Source organism: Fimicolochytrium jonesii (assembly GCF_025526975.1).
Source record: "Fimicolochytrium jonesii strain JEL569 chromosome Unknown EV422scaffold_15, whole genome shotgun sequence".
In the NCBI taxonomy this organism is placed as follows: domain Eukaryota; kingdom Fungi; phylum Chytridiomycota; class Chytridiomycetes; order Spizellomycetales; family Powellomycetaceae; genus Fimicolochytrium; species Fimicolochytrium jonesii.
Window position 1 is genome coordinate 407,217 of NW_026515682.1, and position 21,636 is coordinate 428,852.

Consider the following 21,636-nt stretch of genomic DNA (forward strand, 5'->3'; position numbering starts at 1 on the left):
TTGGCGTGGGAAAATTGTGGTTTCTCGGTGTATTCGCCAGAATCAGACCAAGCCCCTCCATTCTGAAGCCAACAAAGGGGTGATACTGCCAGCAAGAACCGCCAGTGACTACACTGAAGCACTATGAGTGGGCTTCCATCTGACGCTGAGGTAGAACAGATCATTCGGGATGAGCTATCAGCCTTGGAGGTATGGAATATCGACTCCCATTACCATCTGCGGGGTTCAATCTGACACTTCTCTATGCTTCGTGATCTGAACGGAACAGCTCGACGAAGATGAGGATCATGCCGAGAATAATGACGTTTCCACCGAAGAAAAGGTCGATGTGGGCGAAGGTTCCTCAACATTGGAAGTAGGTCGTCTAAACCTGCGTCTGGCTGACGACTTCCAGCGTCCGCCATACGCGTCCTTGCTAACGTCTTCTCTGTGTAGAAACTCGAGTCATGGGTCGATCTGATGCAAGCTGCTAGCCGTCCGCAAGATGCCCTGGACGATTCCGCAACAACGCAGGCCTTCGTAGGGTACATCACAAGGGAAGAAGAGGCGTAAGCAACTGTATTTGCTTTTGATACTCTACCCCCCCCCCCCCCCACATCGGTTCCAACTACAGTTTTGCACTAGGTTGGTCAATGTAGGTTGAAAAAATGAGCCTCTGTACGACACATCGTCCTGATTCTCACGCAGCTCGCAGACATTGATCGGGAGCTGGAGGTGGCGGAGGCTGAACTTCAGAAACGACTGAGGTAACGATTATATCAAAGAGTCCGAGCGGGTGCAAACATCTCAGTCATACATGCCCTTTGCAGCAACCTAGATGAAAGCGAAGCTGCAGCAGCGCTTGTCCTCTCCAACCTGCAGGTGGAAGCACAGCAGAATGGGCTCATTTCAGCTGAAGACGCAGCGGACATTGATTTGGAAAAAAGTACGCCAATGCCGGCGGAAATGCCATCGGTGGAGTCGCCTGAAATTGTACCCAAGCCTGGCATCTTCGTCAGGGCAGTATCACCACCTAAATCTGCTGCAAGCGGGCTGACTGAGGAGGTGAGAGTGCGAAAAATCATATTTTTCACGATGCCGGGCTATTGATAATCCATTCCTATCACACAGGCAAGAACACTGCAACAGCCCGAATCGCAACAACCCGAAAGCCTCTCTCTAGAAGACGAGCACGAATACCTTCTCAAAAGAAAACGAGAAGAAGCCGGCGAACAATCCGCCCTCCAGTTCCGCATCGACCAGCTCCAAGCCAGAAGCACCGCCCTGACCCGCGCAATCCGACAACACAAGCAGGAAACCCGCGAAGCCGACGAAAAAGCGAAAGTGCTGACGAATTGGTTCGCTAATACCGGGAAAGTTGCTTTTGATAAGGAGAAAGATAGGACCGCGGCGTTGATGGTGCGGGTGCGGAAACTCATGGAGGAGCTTGAGCAGGAACAAAATAAGCTTCAGGCGAAGATTGCAGCTGAAGAGCCTAATAGGCTGCGGCTGGAGGTGGAGCGGAATGGCTATGTCGAGAGTATTCGGAAACTCACGGGGAAGGAGGCTACGTTGAATGAGGAGCTGGTCATCCTTCAAGCGGAACTGGAGAAACAGGAGAACATCCTCGAGGATAAAAAAGCTTTGAGGGATAAGCGGATCCTGGAACATATGGAGGAACTGGATGCGGCTCGCAAGCGGGATTTGGAGCTTTTGCTTGATTCGTTACGAAGACAAGTGGGTCCGAGTAGGGAATCTACCACGGATCACCTTCAGGATCTTGTGATGTTGGATTTGACGGGCAACGGGCTCGAAAGGGTATTCATCGTGCCGTATGTATTTGACGTAAGACATCGACTTAGATCCTGCCTGATGTAGATCCCCAACGTAACCCAAGCGCCTAAGATCCGCCGTGTAGTCCTCGATCATAACGACATTGCCGATGTGAAAGATCTTAAACCGTTGAAAGAGCTGAAGTTCTTGAGCTTGCAGGTGAGTTATGCGTTTGACCTCTCCTCTCTGACTGCAGACATACCTCATGCCCAAGTTTTTTTTTTGCAGGACAACAAATGCAGTAATCTCGACATCGCCTGGTTCACCGATCTACGGGTCCTGGACGCCGCCAAGAACCGCTTAACAGAAATCCAGGTATTGTCTCGGGCCTGTCCCTCACCCCTTAACCACCTCGCTCACAAGCCCCACCACACAGATCGGCCAAAACGACGAAATCAACCGCCTCCGCATGCTCATCTACGTCGACCTATCCGACAACCGCCTCAGCAACCCTTCACTAAGCCTCTCCCATTCGAAGCTGCTCCAACATCTCAATTTGTCGAATAACTGTTTTATGGACTTTCCGGAGGTTCCTAATGACTTGCTTTGTGAGCTTGTTATTAGTGGGAATAGTATCAGGTAAGTTGGTGATCTTGTGCGGTGTTTGAAAGAGCGGGGCCTGACTTGTGACTGGCTAGAGCGTTGTCGTTGAAGCAATGGTCGCCGGCTTTGCGGGTTCTCGAAGCTGCGTCGAATAATATACAATCCTGCGATCCGGTCGCGATTGCGATGTGCCCGTTTCTGAGGGAGATTGATCTTTCGAATAACTTGATCACTGGTAAGGATACCATGAGATAGGGCTTCTGAACGATGAGGAAGCAATCTAATTGAAAGCCATCCATGAACGCAGACTTTCCGTCGCTGTATGCCCTTGCGGTATGCCGAGACCTTGAGATTCTGACCCTGGACGGGACTCCAATCATCAGAACAATGAACTTCAATAGAGCTGTCGCCGCGCTATTTCCCAAGTTGAAGGTAAGAGACCTCATCACAGTAGATGGAAGATATGCCGCTCGTGACTAAATGCTCTATGTAGATGCTGAACGGCAAACCGATATCAGGAATCGCCAGAGAAATGGGACGAACTAAAATTGCCGCATATCCTTCCGGACATGCGATCAAGTGGTGTCGCCTGGCGGTGGACTACTTGTATGCTTTTTTGATGGATGAGCACAGGTATTGTTGCGTTCCTGGCCTCATGACTCTAGGCTTGAGAGCCTATCAATCATTTCGCCTTTCTAGGAAAGAGGAAAGCATCAGATCACTCGGAGATTGGAAAGCTATGGAGCAAGCGCACGAGCGGGTATGTAACATCTTCATCCACATATCACCCCATCTCCCAAAACCTTACCATCCCCAACCAGAACATCGCAAACTCCCTCGGCCCGCGTTACAGACCCTACCTCCGCTACCTCTATTCCAAACAATCCGAGAGCGACACCACCACAGACGCAGAAGTCCAAGAACAGCGCGTAGACTGGCTCGCAGCGTTATTGCAGCAGAATGCGTCGGAGTTTGATCGGATGAAGAAGAGTCGGGAGCCTAGCTCGTCAGTTTACCTTCGATTCTTGCGATGGAGTACTGCGGTCACTGACGCTCATTGTCTTTCAGTGATTTGGCTTTGGCCGGTTGCATCGATGATTTGGAGTATCAAATCAAGCTGCACTCAATCATTGTAACTCAAGCGATGTGGCGTGGACGGAGAGAGCGGCGACGGAAATTGAAGAAGAGCGGAGGTAAAGCAATGTGCAGATGTCCACCTGCCAAGCAGATTTGCGAAGAAACATTCTATTTTTATAGCGTCAAGGATGCTCCAAAAGTGGTGGAAGCTATGCCTGGCGCAAAAGGAAGAAGCCGCGCGGAAGAATCAGGCTGCGGGTGCCATTCAGAAAGTTTGGAAAGGTAAAAAATCGGTTTTCTTCAATCGGGCACGGAACATATTGCTTATGCTTGCTATAGAGTACTCGCGAAAGAAGAGATCGAAACCACGTTCCCTTTACCACCCGTCACCGGTGGATAGAGTTTCTCGGGCGCGGACTCCAGTCCCGGCAACTGCACCAGCTCCAGCTCAACAGCCACCGCCGCCAAAGATGACTGTAGAACCGAGCGGAATATCCGTTGAGGATACGGAGGATGACGATTTAGAGAATGGTATGTGAAATACTACAGCGACATGAGGCTACAATATGCGCGAAATGAAATGCAGACCTTGAATGTACACTCCCATTCCAGATGCGGCAATAGAGGAGTGGTTGGATGATCTCGATCAGGCCCGAGAGACCTTCCTCGGGAAGGATACTGAAGATTACCATTTTGAGGAGAAGCCACAACCGGTCCCATCTGTTCGGCGAGCGGACTCGAAGGAGGAATCTTTCCTCAAGCAACAGGTGAGAATATGACGCCCGATCCGCATGTATCGTTTATGTGTACTTATAGCATGCACTCCACACCAGTTTGCAGAAATGCAAAAAAGCCCCAACTTCCCCAACACTATCAAGCCCAACAGCCCCATTCGCAACCTCCTTCTAAGCAGAGGCATGGTCGGCACATCATCCGCCGGTCACGGCACCTTTGGCAAATTCCAGCAATCAGACCCCGAAGACTCTCAATCAGATCTCAGCCAGTCCGGGTTGACCTCAGCGATGCTCGTGTCGCGACGGCTTGGGAACGCACGGGATAGCGATCTGGCGATTAATGCGTGGATGGGGACGTCTGATGTGGCGAGGCCTCGGTCCCATCGTAGTCGGGAATCTGCGCATGATGAGCAGGGACGGGGGAGGTCCGCGCACGATGAGCATGGACGGGGGAGGTCGCAGCTTGGGCATAGACAAGGGGATGGGCATAGCGTGCATGGGATCCGTGAACACGGTGAGGACGGTAGGCCGGTCGAGGAAGTGTATCATCCGGCGCAGGAAGAGGAGAGCGGGTGGAACTTGACGACGGAACTTTCCAAAACGCTTCTTGGGCGGAAGCTCGCACGGAATTCGAAGATGAGCCGAAAGTCGGAAAGGCGGGAGCAACTCAAAGGTACGCATTTGCTGCAACTGTCTGACCGCGCAGTCCCTTCCTCACATTTGTCATCATCAAGATCCAATGGAACGTCTCCGAACTCATCAAGCCGTTGCAAAAGACTCCCGACTGAAGGACGCAGCGGCAAGTAGAGGATACATGAGAGCTACCACGTATGAATGGGACATTAAGCGAGGCTATCAGCCACATCGGGAGACGGTGAGAAGCATACCTCATCGTTTGCCGCCAATATATCAGCCGACGGTATATCAGGATGTGCTGCGTGCTCAGGCGGGTAGGTGCCATTCAATTGTCTAACCTTGGCACAACACGTGTAATCAATGCTCTTTCCTAATTGTCCAGCCGGGAGCCCTACGCTCCTAATCAACAATTACGTAGCCAGCAAGCTCATGGGCGGACCAACTCCAAGAACTCCCGGCGTGAAAATCTCTCCCATGGCATTCCCATCCGACCCAGAGCTGGAACAATTCCAAAACCACACCGTTCCCCCACAAGGCCAAGAACCATATACCCATCGAGATCTATATTATGCGTTTGATCACTCATCCTACGTGCCCACATCATAGCGTGTTCTATTCTCATTTGTACATTAAGAGCATCTATAGCCAAGCTTTTCTACCTGATCTAAAACTTCCGACCTGAAGGGCCCTTTCCCTGCACCCATAGGACCTCAGACAAGGGTACATCGTATTCGTCTTCTATTCGTCCCACAAACGGTGCGTGCTTGCGCGAGGCATGAGCGCTGGCTGGCCTTCGTTTGGAAACCGATTGCATTTCGTGCATTGGGGGGTTTTTTGGTTTCACCGAAGGCAAGTCAGGGGAGAAGACCCTTTTGCGGAGTTGAGCTGCATGCTTTTCCATTATCGAGACTCGCGAGGTGTCGGACTTCCTGGCTGCTGCACTCGTATGATGTACCGGAGCGCTCTGTGCTCTCGGCGCCTTCGGGGGCCGATCCATTTCCGTGGAAACAGACACGCTCTGCTGCTTGTTCTCATCCACCTCCGCGACAGTTCTCGAGACAGTTTGACAGCTCCGAATCTTCGCCGTCTGCGGTCTCGCCGTTCGGGGCCGCGGGAGCAGTAACTTGGGCGACGGATCACCCGTCGAGTATCGACTAATCCGTGCATAGATGTTCTTTTTTTCTCGCACGCTGAGCGCGGCCGGCCCTGTGTCGGCGCATCCTTCGCCTTCTGCTACCTCCACGGCCAGCGAGTTGTCCGCCAGGTGCTGGATAAGGAGCTCTGAGGCTGTGGGGCGTCGTGCGTGGATACGTAGTGATTGAACGTAAGTCGATGTCATGGAGAAGAGGATGCGTATGGAATAATTTCCATCAGTATCAGTATCAGCGGAGGATGCGCTGTCGAATTATGGCCCAGGTCTGTGACGTTTTGGAACTTCTTGCCTGGGAACATCCCAGTGTTTATAAAGGAACACATCCCCCCCCCCCCCCCCCCCCCCCCAAACCCACTCTCAGTTGTGAAGAGAGGACAACAGCCAGCGGAACTTGCGAGCTTGGTTTTATTTATCCAGTCAGGTGTCTGATTGGTTCCCCTCTTTACTTTTTGTAATGTCTTCACGGCCGGAGGACTTGAGCGTGCAGAGGAGGCTAGCACTCGTAGCCCTCGGGGTATTTGCCAGTCTCTCCACTGCGGGGATTATATTTGGGTTTCAGTCGCTCCGACCAGCCTTACTGAAGAGCGGTGTATATGCAAATTTGTGCAGTAATGCTTCGACGATCGCTGGTGATCAGGAGGTGAGGGGCCTGAAGACCACAACAGGGTTCGAGGGAACATTTCTCATACGGACCTTTGACTTTGCAGCCCTGCATACCACAGCTACTGCGTCTGAATCTCATGTTTACGGTGGCAAGCACTGGAGCAAACTTGGCGTCCTTGCCTATCGGCTTAGGCTTGGACCGCTACGGCCCACGGAAAACTGTGTTTGCGGGCTGCGTCCTTTGCTTCCTAGGGAGCCTGTTGTTTGGGATCAGTTCAACTGCTTTCGATGGATATCTCACCGGGTACGTCAGGATGGTGAGATAGAGAGTACCGAAACGACACATCCCTAATTTGCAATGAAGATATCTGTTACTTGGCGTAGGAGGGCCCTTTTGCTTCATTGGCGTAAGTTTCAGTTCGGCAAGCATATGCAATAGGTGATTGGAGGGTCTCACTGCCTGCCTTGCAACAGTCTCTTCACATTAGCGGCGCTTTTCCCGCGTATTCTGGACTCATCATGGCCGCGTTGACCGGCGCATTTGATGCGTCCTCGTCCGTTTTCTTCTTTTTTGCGGTGCGTTTGCATACTATGGCTGGAATGCCGTCGCTCAAAAGCCATCTGGCGACCTCCCAATCTCGTTCCTCCTTTTCTTTCCTAGCTGCTTTTCAAGACAATCAAAGGACCGATTCAAACGTACTTCCTGTTCTACAGCATAATCCCCATCCTGATTGCGGTCATGGCGGCATTTCTTATGCCCCGGTCTTCTTTTGGCGGGAAGCTTCCAGACGAGACGGATGGGGATGAGGAAGACCTGATAGCGAGCGAGGGACGGGAGACTGATCCTCTGCTGCCAAACCTTACCGCGGATGGTGAGGCAGCTCCCGTCTTGATGGAAACTGACGGTCTGCTATGCCGCCAATTGAGGAGTTGGGAATATGGGTAAGGCCGGACCACTGAAGAAGGGAATAGGGGCCGGTGCTAACCCAAAACATCTCGACAGAGGAATCCTTCTGGCGATGTGTTTATTCATGTTGCGGCTCAACTTCTACATGTCGTCAATCCGCGAGCAAATCGTGGATCTGAGTGGCCTACCGGCGAAGGATCCAAAAGGTGCGAAAGCGAGAGATTCAGGGGGCCCAACTTACCCACTATATCGATTCCAATTGCTCTCAGTCGAGACCTTGGTCTCTTTCTTCAATGTAGCTCTACCCGCTGCGGGCATCATTTGCATCGTCCCTATTGGATACCTGCTGGATCGCAAGTCGTTCGCAATTAGTTTCGGCGTTCTTTGGGTATTTGGAATGACCTTTGGTGCATTAGCGTATGTGGAAAATGCCGTGCCCTCATCTCTTACCGGCCGGGACAACCGTAATTAATTGTTTTCGATTATAGATTGACTCCAAATCTTCTACTGTAATATCTGACAGGTGAGTTGCCAGATATTGTCAATCCCAAAACCGATGATTATGTGGACTTATCAATGTTCGTTTCTAGTAAACATATTCGTCGTAATGCGAATTCTACTTTACAGTGTTGCAAATGATTTTTGTGCGAAAACGTATGTCTACGGTTACTACGCCTACGTGAGCATCTTTCATCTGTCTTTCGCGATCGTAATCCATGCTTCCTCAGGTTTGGTTTCGTCACCTTCGGAAGGCTCTATGGTATTCTGAACACTGCTGCTGGGCTATGCAATCTTCTGCAGGTATGACTCTTTGTTGTATCGAGCCTCCGAGTCCAAATTAACGCGATGCTGGTTGCGCCCTGTGGTCAGTATGTTCTGTCGTACATTGCGCTGGACGTGATGCACGGCCGATTTTGGGCAGTCAACACGGTATTGTTGCTGGTTACCGGAATCGGTGTTGGTTGGTTCCCGATCTTCCTTTCGAAAAAGGCCGGAAATGAAGTTGTTTGAGGAGGGTCGTCGCATGTGAACACGAGTCATTTCCATTCGGACAATGGACGTAATCCGAGTCGAACGGCTGCGCTGCATGGAATCGGCCCGCATTTCCTCACACTACGATGAAGGGCTTGATTTTCTGTTGTATTTCCGTTTCCAAGTCTTCCTTCATCGCACGCATCTCTTTCCTAAACTCTTCGACAAGAATCTTCCTGGTGGACTCTCGATTCCGGCGCTCTTCCTCGCGATTTGAGACGACAATACTCGAAAGGACTTTGAGGGAACGAACAACTTCTCTCGTCTCTGACGCGCGGGCTGACGTGTATTCATGAAACATTTCTCGCAGCCCTGCGTCCGTCGCATGTATGCCGTGCTCGATGGCGTCAATCCGCTCATGCTGCGAAGCCAACGTGGCGGAAAGCTCTTCGACTCGACGTTGCAATTGCTCCGTAGTTGCCCGTACTTCCTGCTCCAGCACCGCCCTTTTCGTTGCTGTTTCGGTGCGCATTTCAGTAATGATGCCGTCACAATGTGCCACTGCCCTTCCGATCTCGTCGTGCAGTGCCTGCGACACGGTCTTTACGAACCCCTCAGTTTTTTCCCACAACTCGGCCGTCACCCGCGGTTCCAGCGCTCCAAGGGTAGACTGCGCTCGCCCGACTTCTCCTCTGAGTTCTTCGATCTCCCTTTGCACGCGCTCGGCAGTCCCGCCAATCCGGCCGACGATCTCCCCAAAACCGGCACCTGACAACTCGGTCTTGATCAGTTCGGCCGTTTCGTGTCGGGCGGCTTCAATGGCTGAGGAGAGGAGTCGTTGGGCGTTGGAGGACTGTTGGGCGGCATGTTGGTGGAGCATGTCTAGAACGTGGGAGGTAGTCTCGCGTTCGTGCTGGAGGTGGGAAAGGATTCCATTGGTTTGGGCGTCGGTTTGGGACATGAGCGTGCGGAGGAAATGAAAATGGTCTTCGAACAATCTGTGCGTAAGGTTCGATTATTGATGACTGAAGAAAGCCCACTCGAAGAAACTTGACAAGGTTTCTTTGACGTACCTGTTTGTCACCCGGTCATCCCTCCCCATAACAGCCTCCTGCATCCGATAAGATTGCCCAAGCGCTCCATGCAACCTCGCAGTCTCCACACTAAGCTCCCGTTGCGACCGTTCGCTTTCCGTCAGCCTCTCATGCAACCGCTGCATCTCGCGTTCCTGCGTCGCGGAAACGAAGGATTGCATGCGATTACGCGAGGGAGCGTCGTCGTCGTCCCATGATGAGCGCCGGGGTCGGCGTGTGGTTGTGAGGGCAAGCGGATACGATTCGGGTGGTGGAGACATGGCCGGCACAGGCTGCTGCATGTTGTGACGTGCTCGTGGATCGTGAGGATACATGTCATACTGATTGTCGTTCGAGCCGTCAGAGTATCGCTGATTGCGGTAGCCGATCGGAGGAAGAGGTGGCGTGGGTGGTGTAATCATTGCGATTCTTTTGAGGGATTGGAGTAGATTGGACTGCTGATAGTACACGCTACACAAATGGGATGCGTTATTCAGAAACAGTAAGCCGGCCAGCCAATGGTGGACAGCGACGGTTACAAAATGACAGCTATCAACGGTGGAAGATGTGCTTACGTGTTGTTTCCCTGTCAGAAAGCACGAAAACTGACGGTTTTTCGCCAGTGCGCCGTGGGCAAGTTTTGCCAATCCACCTCTTTCGAGAGTTTGACTGTCTATCGGATTTCCTGAGGACAACAAAACTAGTCCTCACATCAGGCTTTTGCGCTGTTGCCCGAGCCATGAACTATCGGAAATGAGCGTCAAACTCCTACCGGGAAGGAGACCCATACGGATACTTTTCGAATTTCTGGAGATCGACGGAGTCGATTACGGAACACTATTTCCAGGCCATGAAGTTCAAAACGATAGATCCGGCATTCATGGAAACCGTGCGGTTAGCAAAGTCGCCCAGCGAAGCTGCACGGCTCGATCGAACGAGGAGTCATAAAAGACGCAGTGATGAGGAAGGCGTTGCGGGCAAAGTTTACTCAACATCCGAAGTTCAAGGTCTCGTTGTTGGAGACGGGGGAAGCCAAGTTGGTGGAACACACGAAGAGCTGTACTTCCTATTTCTACATATACTTTGTAGGCCTCTCATCTACATGGGAGAGTCGTAAAGAAAATCGTTCAAAAATGCATACGGGGAAAACTGAAGCTGGGGTGTTACAAACAGACTCGAACCGCCCTCAAGCATGGCCACTCACTGTGGCGAATAATGGGAACAAACGTATTAGCCAATCAGTGGAAGCGGCGATGGAAGAATTGTCCTTAGAACGAGTTGTAAAATAAGCTTCAGCTTGTTGCGCTTCCTTCCAGCGCACTGACAGGGTTAATTAACGAAAACATTCCAAGTGACAGCATCTCCGCATGGCATGATGGCGGAACCGACACGCCGGTTGCATTCAGACCGCCGCATATAGCCCACACCTGGAAAGCCCCCCAACTATCGTCAGCCAAGCTAATCTGTGCTTGTATACCGACGGCATCTCATCGTAGAATACCTGCAGCTGCAGCGAAAGCTTGCTTACGCCTGGGCTGCTCGTATCCCGCTGCGTTCGCTACCGCCTGACAGCCGATTGCCCCCAAGTTCGGCAGTGAGGAATTATCAACATTCTGTTTTCATACTGACCGAATCTTGGGATTTCAACTCATCTCTGATACCCGCACGCACTGTCACCTCATCGCAACTTCAATCGACCGTAGGGAAAGTTTCCCAGCATGCAGCGTCACCAGCGCCACTCGCAAGCCCAGCAGAACGGGTTTATCTCTGAACCTGTCTTTGGCGGCGGTCAGCCTCAACAACAGCCATATGGTGCGGACCCCTTTGCGCCTTCCGGGGGATATTCAGACCCTTTCCAGCAGAATTTTCCTGCGCCGGAACAACAGCGTCAACACCAGCAAAATGGCTCCTATGGATATCAGTCTCAGTCGTACGAGCACACACAGAGTCCGCCGCGGCCTAGCCTTGGATATGGCACCACTAATGCGAGCGGGGATACTTCAAGCCTGTTTGGATCCAATGCTCAAAGTATGTGTTGTACCTGTGGATACTTTGCGCAATTTATGCTTCAGCGAACATAACCCAACCATTTACTCTAGCTGGATTGGCAAATGGACGCGATCCTTTTGCCGCACCTGTACAATATGGTCAACCTCCGTCTGTCGCACACCCCTCATCGTCCACCGGAGCGGCATTCAAGTCACGAGCAGGCTCTCTCGTCCCCTCATACAACGATCCCGTCAACAATGCCACTACGGCGACGGCATCCTTCTTTGATGAATTCGGCGTAGCTGACGCAGCGCAGCCTAGTCCGGGAAATACTCGCAGCAAGAAGATCATGGATGTGTTTGATTTTGGAGCAGCCGCGAAGCCTCTACAAGCCCCGAAAGCATCCGTCGCGGCGAAACCGGCTCCTGGCGCTATACCTCCCAGAGCCCCGCCCGTAGCGAATAGTCAGTCCTCGGGCCACCGCGGACCGTCGCACGAGCAGCCAACGGCGACTCAAATCAAGGCTTCACCTCAGCCACCAGGCGGGAGAAGAATAAGCAACTCGAGCTCATCATCTCATCATGTTTACCCTCCACCGCCAATGACGGATGTTTTCGAGAATGCCGTGAACACCAAGCAGACGGAGTCGTGGAACCACAGCGGCTCCATGCCGGCATCTCGAGCTGCATCGCGAAAACCCTCAGCTGTGGCTATTGCTGACACAGGAAGGGGACAGGAGCCGAATGCGAACTTGTCAGTCAATCTCTCGAAAGGTACCTCGCAAAATTTCTCGCGAGCGGCGTCCGCGTCGGAGTTCGGGATGGGTGGTGTTCAGAATCCTGCGAGCGCATGGCAAACCACCAACGCTTCCCACAATGCATCGCGGAAGCCTTCAGCTGTCGACGTCTTCCCTACCTCCGAACAGAGGCCAACTGCACATATTGAGCAGAACACTGAGGAAGCGCGACAAGAGTCTGATGAAAATACTGGCTTTGCTGGGTTCGGGCAACAGGCGATTTCTGTCGAGCCTTTCGGGTGGGGAGATAATACGGCGGGAGGCAACGCTTCATCTGATGCAGCAATACACTCTGGCAATACTCACTATGGAGGGGACGATTTCGGGTTAGCCTCTGGTGGAGGTCAACAAGCTGCCCCTTTCGCCGTCGAAATGCCCCCCGTTGATCCGCACCCGTCTACAACGCTGCGTCGAGAGCAACCTGCTGCTGTCAGTGACTCCTTCGGCGCTCCGCCACCCATTGAAATGCATTCGTCTACAACGCAGTCTGAACAGCAGCCTGCCGCTTTCAAGGACCCCTCCGGCGCTCCGCCATCCGACTCGTTTACAAAGCAGTCCCAAGAGCATCCTCCTGCTTCCAATGACCCCTTCGGTGCTCCGCCACCGGTTGGCAGAGCTCCTTCAGCCCGGGCCTTCGGTAATACGGCATCCTCTGGTGATCATACAAGCGTTCAACCACCTTTTACGCAGACTGCTTCGACCACAAACCTGACTACGGAACAATTACACCCAGCGGAACCTCCAAAGGCGCCCACTTCCGTTCAATCTACACCGGCGCCTTCTGCTTTGCCCCCACCTCCGAAGTCAGGGAACTCTACTGCAACTCCACAGCCCACTGTAGCTGTTCCGCTTCCACCTTCTTCTTTAGCGAAGCCCGTCGATGTTCCTACCCAGGAGACCGAGGGTGAGGCCGCTCCACCAGTTGGAGCTCCGGAACCCACGCCAACATCAAAGGCACATAATATCTCCCCACCATCAGCCAAGCCGAAGAACCCAGTCGCTCAGAAAGCCAAGCCAGTCACGCGCGGACTCGATAATGAAAAGCTGAATGCGATGAAGCTGTGGGACTGGGCACAGAAGCCAACAAAGTCCGGGTCCGGACAACAGGCCTCCACAGCTGGTAGCGTGTCCCCGGCGGCGCCGCCGAGCGTCGGTTCATCAACTCAGGAGCATCATGGGGTGAAGGAGGCTACGGCATCGAGTAGTGCACCTTCTTCGACTGTACCACTTCAGTCACAAGCACCTCCTACCAACACCACTAACTTTGCAGTAGACGACGTCTTCAAGGCTGAGCAATCTCCACGGTCTCAACCGGAAGATCTCGGCGACCCGAGAGCCGAGTTCGAAGCAAATACTACACAAACAACTCAGCCCGCTGCGGATTTCAACGAGTTCAATTCAGGAGAAAATGTCAGTTCGCATCATCAAGTGGACCAGGGTCTATTTGACACGGCCTCGGAGCCCGCTCCAACTGAAAGTACCCTTGCTCCGCCGCAAAGCTCTTACGATGCATTTGTTTCTCAGCCATTGCATGGCGATGCTTTGGGCTATGGACAGTACAATTTCGCAGGTACTGGCATTGCGGACGTGCAGTCTGGTTCAGGCGAGGAAACCTCTGACTCGACCTGGGACACCTTAGGCGACTTTGCGGCCACTGGCTTTGCTGGTTATGGAAACAACAACGACTTCGGGTCCACTCCTCTCGTCGATAGTAGTTCCGTCGAGCAGCAAACAACCGCTCATGAGGAGACTCAGCCGCCTACTGATCAGTACCAGCAGGAACAACCATATACGAATTACGCTGGTGCTGGTGACGGCGAGAAAATTGGCGCTCCACACGATCCTTTCGATTTCAGCGGTGCTACACAAGCCGATGAACCAGCGAAGACAGCCGACAGTCTCTTTGGTAACGGCGAGTGGAATCACGTAACCGATTTTGGCAACGTGCACCCGGAAACAAAAGTGTCCCAAGATGACCTGCCTCTAAACACTTTCGCCGCTCCTCCAGCTGCATCTACCGAACTTTTTGCTGCGGTGCCACAACCATCGTCCGAGCTTCCACAAGAGGCCAACTTTGTCTCGCCGGACTTTGCGGGCTTTGGCCAGCCATCCTCTGACCCGTTCGCCTTTGCGGGAACGCAGTCAGCATTTGATGCTCGAAACCCGGTGTCTGAGCAAGCACAGCAGCCTCAAGCTGAACTTTCGCAGATTGGCGATACTATCATGGACCATTCGTTTGGAGGGTACGACCAGTCCTTCGGTGGATTTGGGCACAGCTACGACCAGTCGTATGACCAAAGTCAGCAGTATCCGGCGGAAGGGCGAAACACTAGTGGTGACAACACGGCTGCGTTGTATGGGAATGATCATTACGGAGAAGGGGGTTTCGCGAGCCAAGACCAGGCTGCGCCACAGGATGCGTCTGCGCACGATTCATTTGCGTTCACGCAGAACGCGCAAAGATATGAGTACGACCGGCAAGGTTACGAGCAACAACCGACCGAGCAACAACCGACCGAGCCATCGCAGTCTCCTGTCCAACAGCAGCAACCCGACGCTGCCTTCCTTGCTGATGCCGCTGGTCAGTCGTCGACCGCGCAAAACATCTATGACTACAGTTACACCGGATATGAACAGTATCCGTCCTACGACAACCAGTCAGTCAACGCTCCGCCTACCTTCTCTACTCCGGCACCTACGCAAGATGGTGGTCCACCCCAGGACAATGCGTTCCCGGCTGCAGAGCAAACCAACAACTACGCCAGTGATGCGTACTACGGAACCGGATATGGTGATGCAGGGGCGACCGGTCATTTTGAGAGTCAGGCGGCGGTAGTCGACCCGAATGGAAGTTTCGCGGCAGCGGACTACTCGCAAGGGTATGATGCCAACCACTCGGCTTATGGCGCGAATGATGGCACCCCGCAGTATGACGCCAGTCAGGCTCAGTATGGTGCGGGAGACGGCACGCACCAGTACGATAGAGCCACGTACAATGCTGAGGGTGCTTTTGCAGCGGGCCAGGATTACGCATACGGCAACGACCAATACGGACAGCAATATCCGCCGCCGCAGGATGCGACTGCTACGTCAACCCCACCGCCCACCTCTAAAGCCGATGATCAGTTGAACGCGGGCAACAATACGTACCCTGAGCTAAAGCCGGCGACTTCGAACACGTCCGTGAACGCACTTCCTTCTCATCCAATGTCGCCTGAATTCGACGGTCGCAGTAGCGTTAGCGTCAACAGCAGTGCTTCCAATGTTCTGGAGTACATCGCGTGTCCGAAATGCTCGAAGCGAAACGACTCTGAATGCAACTTCTGCGGAAAGTGCGGCACAAACCTGTCTGGTTTGCCTGTCGTCAATGCTCGCAACGCCGCGGGACCTGGCGCCGTTTCCCTTGACAGTTTCAGTCAGGCTTTCAGACAGTACGGTGCGCCCACTGAAGTGCCGGGCAGGGTTTCCAGCACTGGCCCGAGGATGTCAACCCCGGCCATTGTCGATCGTAATAATGTGGCTGGAGTAGCTTTGGCCCCACCGCCTATGAACACTTCTCCGGGAGGTGTACTCACGCCAAACATCCGTGGCGGCCCGAAACGTAGCAGAACTCCAGGGTACCATCCGGCAAGTGCCCCGCTGGAGACCTCCCCCACCACTCTCGCGTACCAAGCGACGGATGCGTCAGCAGCGTACCCACAGCAACCGTTTCAGCTTTCGCAGCAGCAGATGGGAAGAGCCTCGCCAGTTCCGGCGTACCCAGTGCAACAAGCTGCACCTGCCGAACCCGCAGGTTTTGAGGACCCTCTAGGTCGCCACCGTGGCCATTGCGTTGCGGTATTCGGACCAAACGGGAAACTGTTCACTACCTTCCCGCAACGTCAGACGCGGTACGTCACGGACGCATACGGGCGCCCCTCGGTGGTGCAGAAGACGTACCCCGGAACGGTCTCCATCACGCCCATGTCTCAGGTGGTTAACCCGGCCGTCATCGAAGGTTACAAGAGCCATCCTGGCCCGTTGATTGGTGGAAAGTCGAAGGTGAAGAAGAAGGACGTGGTCAAATTTGTTGAGGAGATGGTCAACGTTGTTACTACGGAGAAGCGGTTCCTCCAGGATGCCGCGAGTGTTAAAGCTAGGGACAGTGGATTCATCACTGAGGATGAGCAGAACGCGGTTTCCGAGAAGGAGGATGAGGAGCTCACGCTTAGCCTGTTGAAGCTGATTGTGGAGAACGATGGTCCTGTTGTTTCTCCGATCAGCAACCCGGCAGGAGACGCGTCGGTCAAGAAGGTCATGCAGCTGCTCAGCCCTGCTGACAACGCCACCGCTCTTCAGAATGGACGACATGTTGATCAGATTCTTGGCGCTCTTCTTTCCTCTGACAAGGATGCAGCCGTCAACGCAGCTGTTGCTGGAGGGTTGTGGTCACATGCGCTCTTGATTGCCAGTAACGTCAGCAAAGACAAATACCGCGACGTGGTAACTCAGTTCTTGAGGAATGAGTTTACCGATGCTGCTAGCGCTACCTCACGGACGGGCAACCTGGGAGGGGCGGGTGAAAAGAGCGAGTCTGCCGCGCTGAGATTCCTGTACGGATTATTTGGTGGCCTCGCTCCTCAAGTCATCGATGACTTCTTGCCGGTGTTCGACGGAACGCGCCCGGCTGCTTCGGTCGCTACATTGGACAAATGGCGGGAAGTTGTCTGTTTGATCTTGGCTAATCGCACTCCGGGAGACCTGAACGTGGTCGCTGCACTTGGTGATCGGCTGAAAGCACAGAACCGGAACAGCGCTGCGGAGTTTTGCTACTTGTTGGCGAGCATACCAGGAATGTTCAACGGTATCGATGCTCCGAACGGTCGTGTCGTACTTCTCGGATCCGACCACATCAAGAACCCGTCCGCTTTCTTCCTCTCGTCTACTGCGCTTCGCAAAACGGAAATCTTGGAATTTGCCCAAACCCAGCACAACTCGGCTGGCATCTCGAACAGCATGCCTCACTTGCAAGCGTACAAAGTGCAATTTGCGTCCGTTCTCGCCGACATTGGCTTAGTCGACCAAGCGACCAAATACTGCGATGGCATCGAGTCTGTTGTCAAGCAGTACGCCAAGGGAAGTCCTTACTTCCATCGCACTTTTGGCCTCGCTCTGGGAACTTTGAGTGCTCGATTAGCCGCCGCAAAGGAAGGTCCCGGGGCGTTGAGCGGTGCGGCCGCGGCCGGAAAGGAAGGGTCCAGCTGGCTCAGCAAGCTTGGAAGCCTTGGGGCTCGGGGTGTTGAGAAGCTCATGAACAACGCCCTTGGCGAAGCCGATGTTAGGCCCTCCAGCCCAAGCAACAGCCTTCTCACTCCAGCAGCTGTCGCAGACGGCCGATTCACTCCTGGACCGAGCTCGGCCCCTATTCAAGGAAGCCCTCTCGCTGGCAACGCTGGCCCCGGTTTCGAACGCCCCGGATCCACTCCGCTGCTGAACGATACCGCGTCCTTCTCGCAACTTGCACAGGCTCCACAATTCCAGTCGGCCGGAAGTCCCAATCGATTTGCGGCCGCGACATCTCAGACCGGAGCATCCTACGGTCAAAGCTACCAGGCGTCCGATGACCTGGGCTATGCAAGTCAAAACGCATACTCGACCGCCGAAACCACCACTTATCCCGCGTACGATCAGAATACCACGTTCGGCGCCGATCAAGCTCAATACGCAGCAGACCCAAGCGGCCAGCAGTATGCGGATGGCAATCAATATGGAGATTACGGTGCTAGCGGACAGGAGACACAAGGCCAGTATGACCAACAACAGTATCAGCAATATGGCGAAGCCCCGCAACAACCAGGGCAGGATCAGCTGCAAAGTTGGGATGGCGCGTATGGCCAAACCGGATACGAGCAGCAGTTGCCAGAGGGCCAGCAATATGATCCGAACTCGTATCAAAACGGGTACGGACCGGCGGAAGGTGGCGAGGCCCATAGCCAGCAAGCAAATGCAAATGCGTATGGCGAAGGCGGCTTTGAAGGTAATCAACAAGGGTACGGTGATCAAGCCTATGGGCAATATGGGGCCGACCAGGATCAAAATCCCAACGCGAGCGGATTTGCGGATTACGGCGAGGGGCAAAATCAAGCTCAGTATGGATATGAGGGTGGTGACGCACAAGATCCGAACATCCAACAGGCCTATGGAGATTACGGGTACGGTTATCCCACCGCCGACCAACAACAGTACGGTGCTGTTGAAGGTACTGAGAGCTACGGCGATCAACAAGCAAACAACTATGGCACTGGTTTCGGAGCCGATCCTCAATATGCCCAGCAACAGGGTGGCTTTGACTCGTATGGCCAGCAGCAGCAAGCCGATGCGGGTGCGCACGACTACGGGACCGACGAAACCGCCGCCCTGCAGGACCCTGCACCGCAACCTCCTCCTCCGGCATGGGGCCAGTCGTATTACGACAGCGTGAATGCCCCGCCTCCTGATGCTGAAGGCGACAGCAGCTATGCTGACGAGAAAGTTGGAAGTCAGGCTGCCGTTACCGGGCCAAGCGAGGAGGATGATCTGGGGCTGGGCAACAAGACCCGCGGAAAGGGCAAGAAGGCCGACGCGGCCGGTCCTCCACCCACGGCAGGAAAGGGAAAGGCAGCAGCCATGCCGGACAGTGGAAACAAGGATGACAAGAAATCCGATGATGGGAAAGACAAGTCTAAAGACGACAAAGACGCCAAAGACAAAGACTCGAAAGCCCCGCAGAAGGGCCTGTTTTCCGCCTTTGGGTCTTTGTTCGGTGGTCGCAAGCGAGGCAGCAGCAGCGATGATATCAGCGCTGGCGCCAAGGACGCCGCCGGAGGTCCTGTGAAGGCCAATTTGGGAGAAAAGAGCGCGTTCTACTACGATGAAAAGAAGAAGAAGTGGGTCAATAAGAACAACGCTGCGGATGATGACGACGAGCCGGAGTTGAAGCCTCCACCCATCGGTATGCCGTCTCCAGCGCTGCCCAGAACATCCACGCCAGGTGAGTTGTGGGCCCCTCGTATACGTTGCAAGCAATTGTTCATTTATTTGACCATTTCTCAATTTACCTCAAACAGGAGCTGGTCCGCCTTCCAGTTCCAGTCAGATCTCACCCACTGACAGCGGAGCGCCATCGCCTGCATTGGACGGTGCTCCATTCAGTGGATCAGGTGGCAAGCGCCGCGGAGCCCGCAACAAGTATGTGGACATCTTTAACCCGGACTCTGGGAAGAACTCGCCTTCCACATCCATGTCGTTCATTCCACCGGCCGGAATTACGGGAACACCGAAGATTTTGAAGGTTCGTTTGATAGTCTTCATAAGCATGCGGGAGTCCAGGGCATGATTTTACTTACTCTTGTTTCCGGTAGCCTGCAACGATGAACCGAAACACCACATTCTCGCACTTCGGTCAACCTGCGCCAGGCGGTGTTGTCGCGTCCGACCCGAACAACAAACCAATTCCGGCCTCTGCACTAGCCACTGCCGGAAAGGAAGGACCTCAACAAGCCCGCGGCGCACGGCCACCACCGCAACCCACCCAACCCGTCCGCGCAAACACCACAGCCGTCCCAGCTTCCCACTTCCAGAGACCACCCGCCCTCCCACAATCGCGCCCTATACCACCCCAAGCGCAGGGCCGCAGCTTGGTCAGCGGGCCGGGAGTCAACCGGCCCACGGCACAACCGAGACGGACATCGGAAACGGGGCCTGATCGGAGGTATGGTGCTTTGTCGCCTAAGGCGTCGCATATGTCGATGGCTGGGCAAGCTGGCGCCGGTGCGGTGCAGAAACAAGGAGCGCCGCCCGCTGATTTTTAGAGATGTGAAGTAGACGAGGGGTCCTCATATAGTGAGTGGTGATGGTGTGTGCACATCGTCGACATTTTGGGAAGATGCATATCTAGTTGTTGGGGTGCGCCGTCTAAGACGAGTATTACGGTCTATGTCACCTCAAATAAGGAGGGGGAAACCGGAAAACCGCAAACTGTCTCTTATAGATCTCCATAGCTCATAATCTTTTCTCATGTCATTCTATGCATTGTGGCTTCTAATCTGAACATCATCGTTTCAAAAACACCCAGCCTTTTCTCATATTTGTTTGTTGACAGCGAGCCCGACGCGGATTTCGACAGGGACGTCGTTTCTTTCGTTCCACAAATGCCGCAAACTCGTAGTAACTATGATCTGACGACGGATGGAACTTGGCCGTTCGCCGTCGACTTGGCATTCTCGCTGTGTGTACAGTACATATGTACAGTAGGCTCGCTATGTGTATACAGTATACTGTATAAGCACGGGCGGGCTTCCAAAAAGCACAGCCTTGTATACATACGATGTAAGTGCAGCCCTTCATCACAACGCTTCTTCTCCACTAGCTATCGCACTTCCGCACCCAACCCCGGGGAACAACATTCGCATAAAGAACCATCATGCCTCTGATCGGCATCGGCTCCCACGTCAACAGCACCCACGACAAAACCTACACCCGCGTCGTCAAAGAGTACACCCTCAAAGACGTCCGCGCCGTGCACCTACCCGAGCGCAACACCCTCGTCGTATCCGGGTCCGTGCACCTCTACGTGAAAACCTTCCTCGTCGCCTTCTTTGTCGTTGCCGAAGGCAAACTTCTGCGTCCGGGTGAAACCACCATCGTGCCGCGTACAACCACCCGCGGGGCGACCCAGTCGGTGTCGGCGGACAGGGATGTAGGTGCGCAGGTGCTGTGGATGCGGGATCCTGCCGGTGCCGTTCGGAAACCGGAGGATACGGGGAATCTTTTTGTGAGTCCTAGGAACTGCTCGTTGGACCCGTTTGATTGGGTGTTTGGGTTTGAGATTGAGCTGGAGGTGTCCGAGGGCTGGACCCCCGATGAGGAGCAGAGGGTGTTTGTGAGGGCGACCGTGCAACGGGCTCTGCAGTCGGATGGGAATTATGAGTGTCACAAGGTGGTTCATGTGGAAGCGCACGGCGGCGAGGTTTTACCGTCGTACACTGAGATAGTAGGTGCAGCCGCCGTCCAGGACGTGTAGATGGTGCGGCAGTCGATCACTGAGTAGCAGAGATATCGAAGGCTTGCGTTTTCTTTCTGCGCACTTTGGGACTTTGGCGTACTTGGGGTTTTTGGTGTAAAAGATGGTGTGTTTCTGTAGTGTGCTCTGTACTGTACTACCACTTGGCTACCATCGTGTCGATAATTTATTATACGCACTGTACTCTGGTTGCTCAACTCCAGAATGTTTTTGGTCCTTTTTAATCTAACCGTTCAGTCGTCTAGTAGGATGTGATCGGAACCCGCGCTGCCATATATGGTGGGGCACCCTATGAGACGTC

The 21,636-nt window shown here is 53.8% G+C and overlaps 5 protein-coding genes across 5 annotated transcripts; 4 read left to right on the forward strand and 1 right to left on the reverse strand.

The window, feature by feature from the left end:
* The first annotated feature begins 820 nt into the window (after positions 1-820).
* On the forward strand, positions 821-4,330 carry EV422DRAFT_93332 (uncharacterized protein). The gene is made up of 14 exons (XM_053074516.1): positions 821-1,044; positions 1,111-1,797; positions 1,858-1,971; positions 2,041-2,127; positions 2,189-2,391; positions 2,451-2,590; positions 2,663-2,787; positions 2,849-2,988; positions 3,055-3,115; positions 3,177-3,361; positions 3,424-3,548; positions 3,613-3,714; positions 3,772-3,963; positions 4,045-4,330. Exons 1-14 carry the CDS (start codon positions 934-936, stop codon positions 4,209-4,211), a joined length of 2,439 nt encoding a protein of 812 aa, XP_052924773.1. The 5' UTR covers positions 821-933; the 3' UTR covers positions 4,212-4,330.
* Positions 4,331-6,118: 1,788 nt separating this feature from the next.
* On the forward strand, positions 6,119-8,215 carry EV422DRAFT_93220 (major facilitator superfamily domain-containing protein). Its single transcript, XM_053074515.1, has 11 exons — positions 6,119-6,218; positions 6,317-6,595; positions 6,663-6,862; positions 6,923-6,965; positions 7,033-7,134; positions 7,220-7,500; positions 7,562-7,671; positions 7,735-7,882; positions 7,954-7,988; positions 8,056-8,119; positions 8,194-8,215. The coding sequence occupies exons 2-9, from the start codon at positions 6,410-6,412 to the stop codon at positions 7,976-7,978; spliced, it is 1,095 nt and encodes a 364-aa protein (XP_052924774.1). The 5' UTR covers positions 6,119-6,218; positions 6,317-6,409; the 3' UTR covers positions 7,979-7,988; positions 8,056-8,119; positions 8,194-8,215.
* Positions 8,216-8,524: 309 nt separating this feature from the next.
* Positions 8,525-10,198, reverse strand: EV422DRAFT_93355 (uncharacterized protein). Its single transcript, XM_053074517.1, has 3 exons — positions 10,086-10,198; positions 9,511-9,981; positions 8,525-9,435 (listed from the first exon to the last, which is right to left on the reverse strand). Exons 2-3 carry the CDS (start codon positions 9,930-9,932, stop codon positions 8,574-8,576), a joined length of 1,284 nt encoding a protein of 427 aa, XP_052924775.1. The 5' UTR covers positions 9,933-9,981; positions 10,086-10,198; the 3' UTR covers positions 8,525-8,573.
* Positions 10,199-10,937: 739 nt separating this feature from the next.
* On the forward strand, positions 10,938-20,365 carry EV422DRAFT_579147 (uncharacterized protein). The gene is made up of 4 exons (XM_053073308.1): positions 10,938-11,538; positions 11,610-19,304; positions 19,381-19,604; positions 19,675-20,365. The coding sequence occupies exons 1-4, from the start codon at positions 11,229-11,231 to the stop codon at positions 20,122-20,124; spliced, it is 8,679 nt and encodes a 2,892-aa protein (XP_052924776.1). The 5' UTR covers positions 10,938-11,228; the 3' UTR covers positions 20,125-20,365.
* EV422DRAFT_532957 (uncharacterized protein) lies at positions 20,366-21,594 on the forward strand. The gene has a single exon (XM_053070574.1). The coding sequence runs from the start codon at positions 20,736-20,738 to the stop codon at positions 21,333-21,335; it is 600 nt and encodes a 199-aa protein (XP_052924777.1). The 5' UTR covers positions 20,366-20,735; the 3' UTR covers positions 21,336-21,594.
* The last annotated feature ends 42 nt before the right edge of the window (positions 21,595-21,636 follow it).

Coding starts and splice junctions, on each gene's coding strand:
- EV422DRAFT_93355 (XM_053074517.1), bottom strand. CDS start 9,932: ATGATTACACCACCCACGCCACCTCTTCCTCCGATCGGCTACCGCAAT. Junction 9,436..9,510: donor GATGACCGGGTGACAAACAG/GTACGTCAAAGA, acceptor CCTTACGCACAG/ATTGTTCGAAGACCATTTTC.
- EV422DRAFT_532957 (XM_053070574.1), top strand. CDS start 20,736: ATGCCTCTGATCGGCATCGGCTCCCACGTCAACAGCACCCACGACAAA.
- EV422DRAFT_93332 (XM_053074516.1), top strand. CDS start 934: ATGCCGGCGGAAATGCCATCGGTGGAGTCGCCTGAAATTGTACCCAAG. Junction 2,989..3,054: donor TTTTTGATGGATGAGCACAG/GTATTGTTGCGT, acceptor TCGCCTTTCTAG/GAAAGAGGAAAGCATCAGAT. Junction 3,715..3,771: donor CATTCAGAAAGTTTGGAAAG/GTAAAAAATCGG, acceptor TGCTTGCTATAG/AGTACTCGCGAAAGAAGAGA.
- EV422DRAFT_579147 (XM_053073308.1), top strand. CDS start 11,229: ATGCAGCGTCACCAGCGCCACTCGCAAGCCCAGCAGAACGGGTTTATC. Junction 19,305..19,380: donor GCCCAGAACATCCACGCCAG/GTGAGTTGTGGG, acceptor TACCTCAAACAG/GAGCTGGTCCGCCTTCCAGT. Junction 19,605..19,674: donor GAACACCGAAGATTTTGAAG/GTTCGTTTGATA, acceptor TGTTTCCGGTAG/CCTGCAACGATGAACCGAAA.
- EV422DRAFT_93220 (XM_053074515.1), top strand. CDS start 6,410: ATGTCTTCACGGCCGGAGGACTTGAGCGTGCAGAGGAGGCTAGCACTC. Junction 6,863..6,922: donor TTCGATGGATATCTCACCGG/GTACGTCAGGAT, acceptor TTTGCAATGAAG/ATATCTGTTACTTGGCGTAG. Junction 7,501..7,561: donor TTGAGGAGTTGGGAATATGG/GTAAGGCCGGAC, acceptor ACATCTCGACAG/AGGAATCCTTCTGGCGATGT.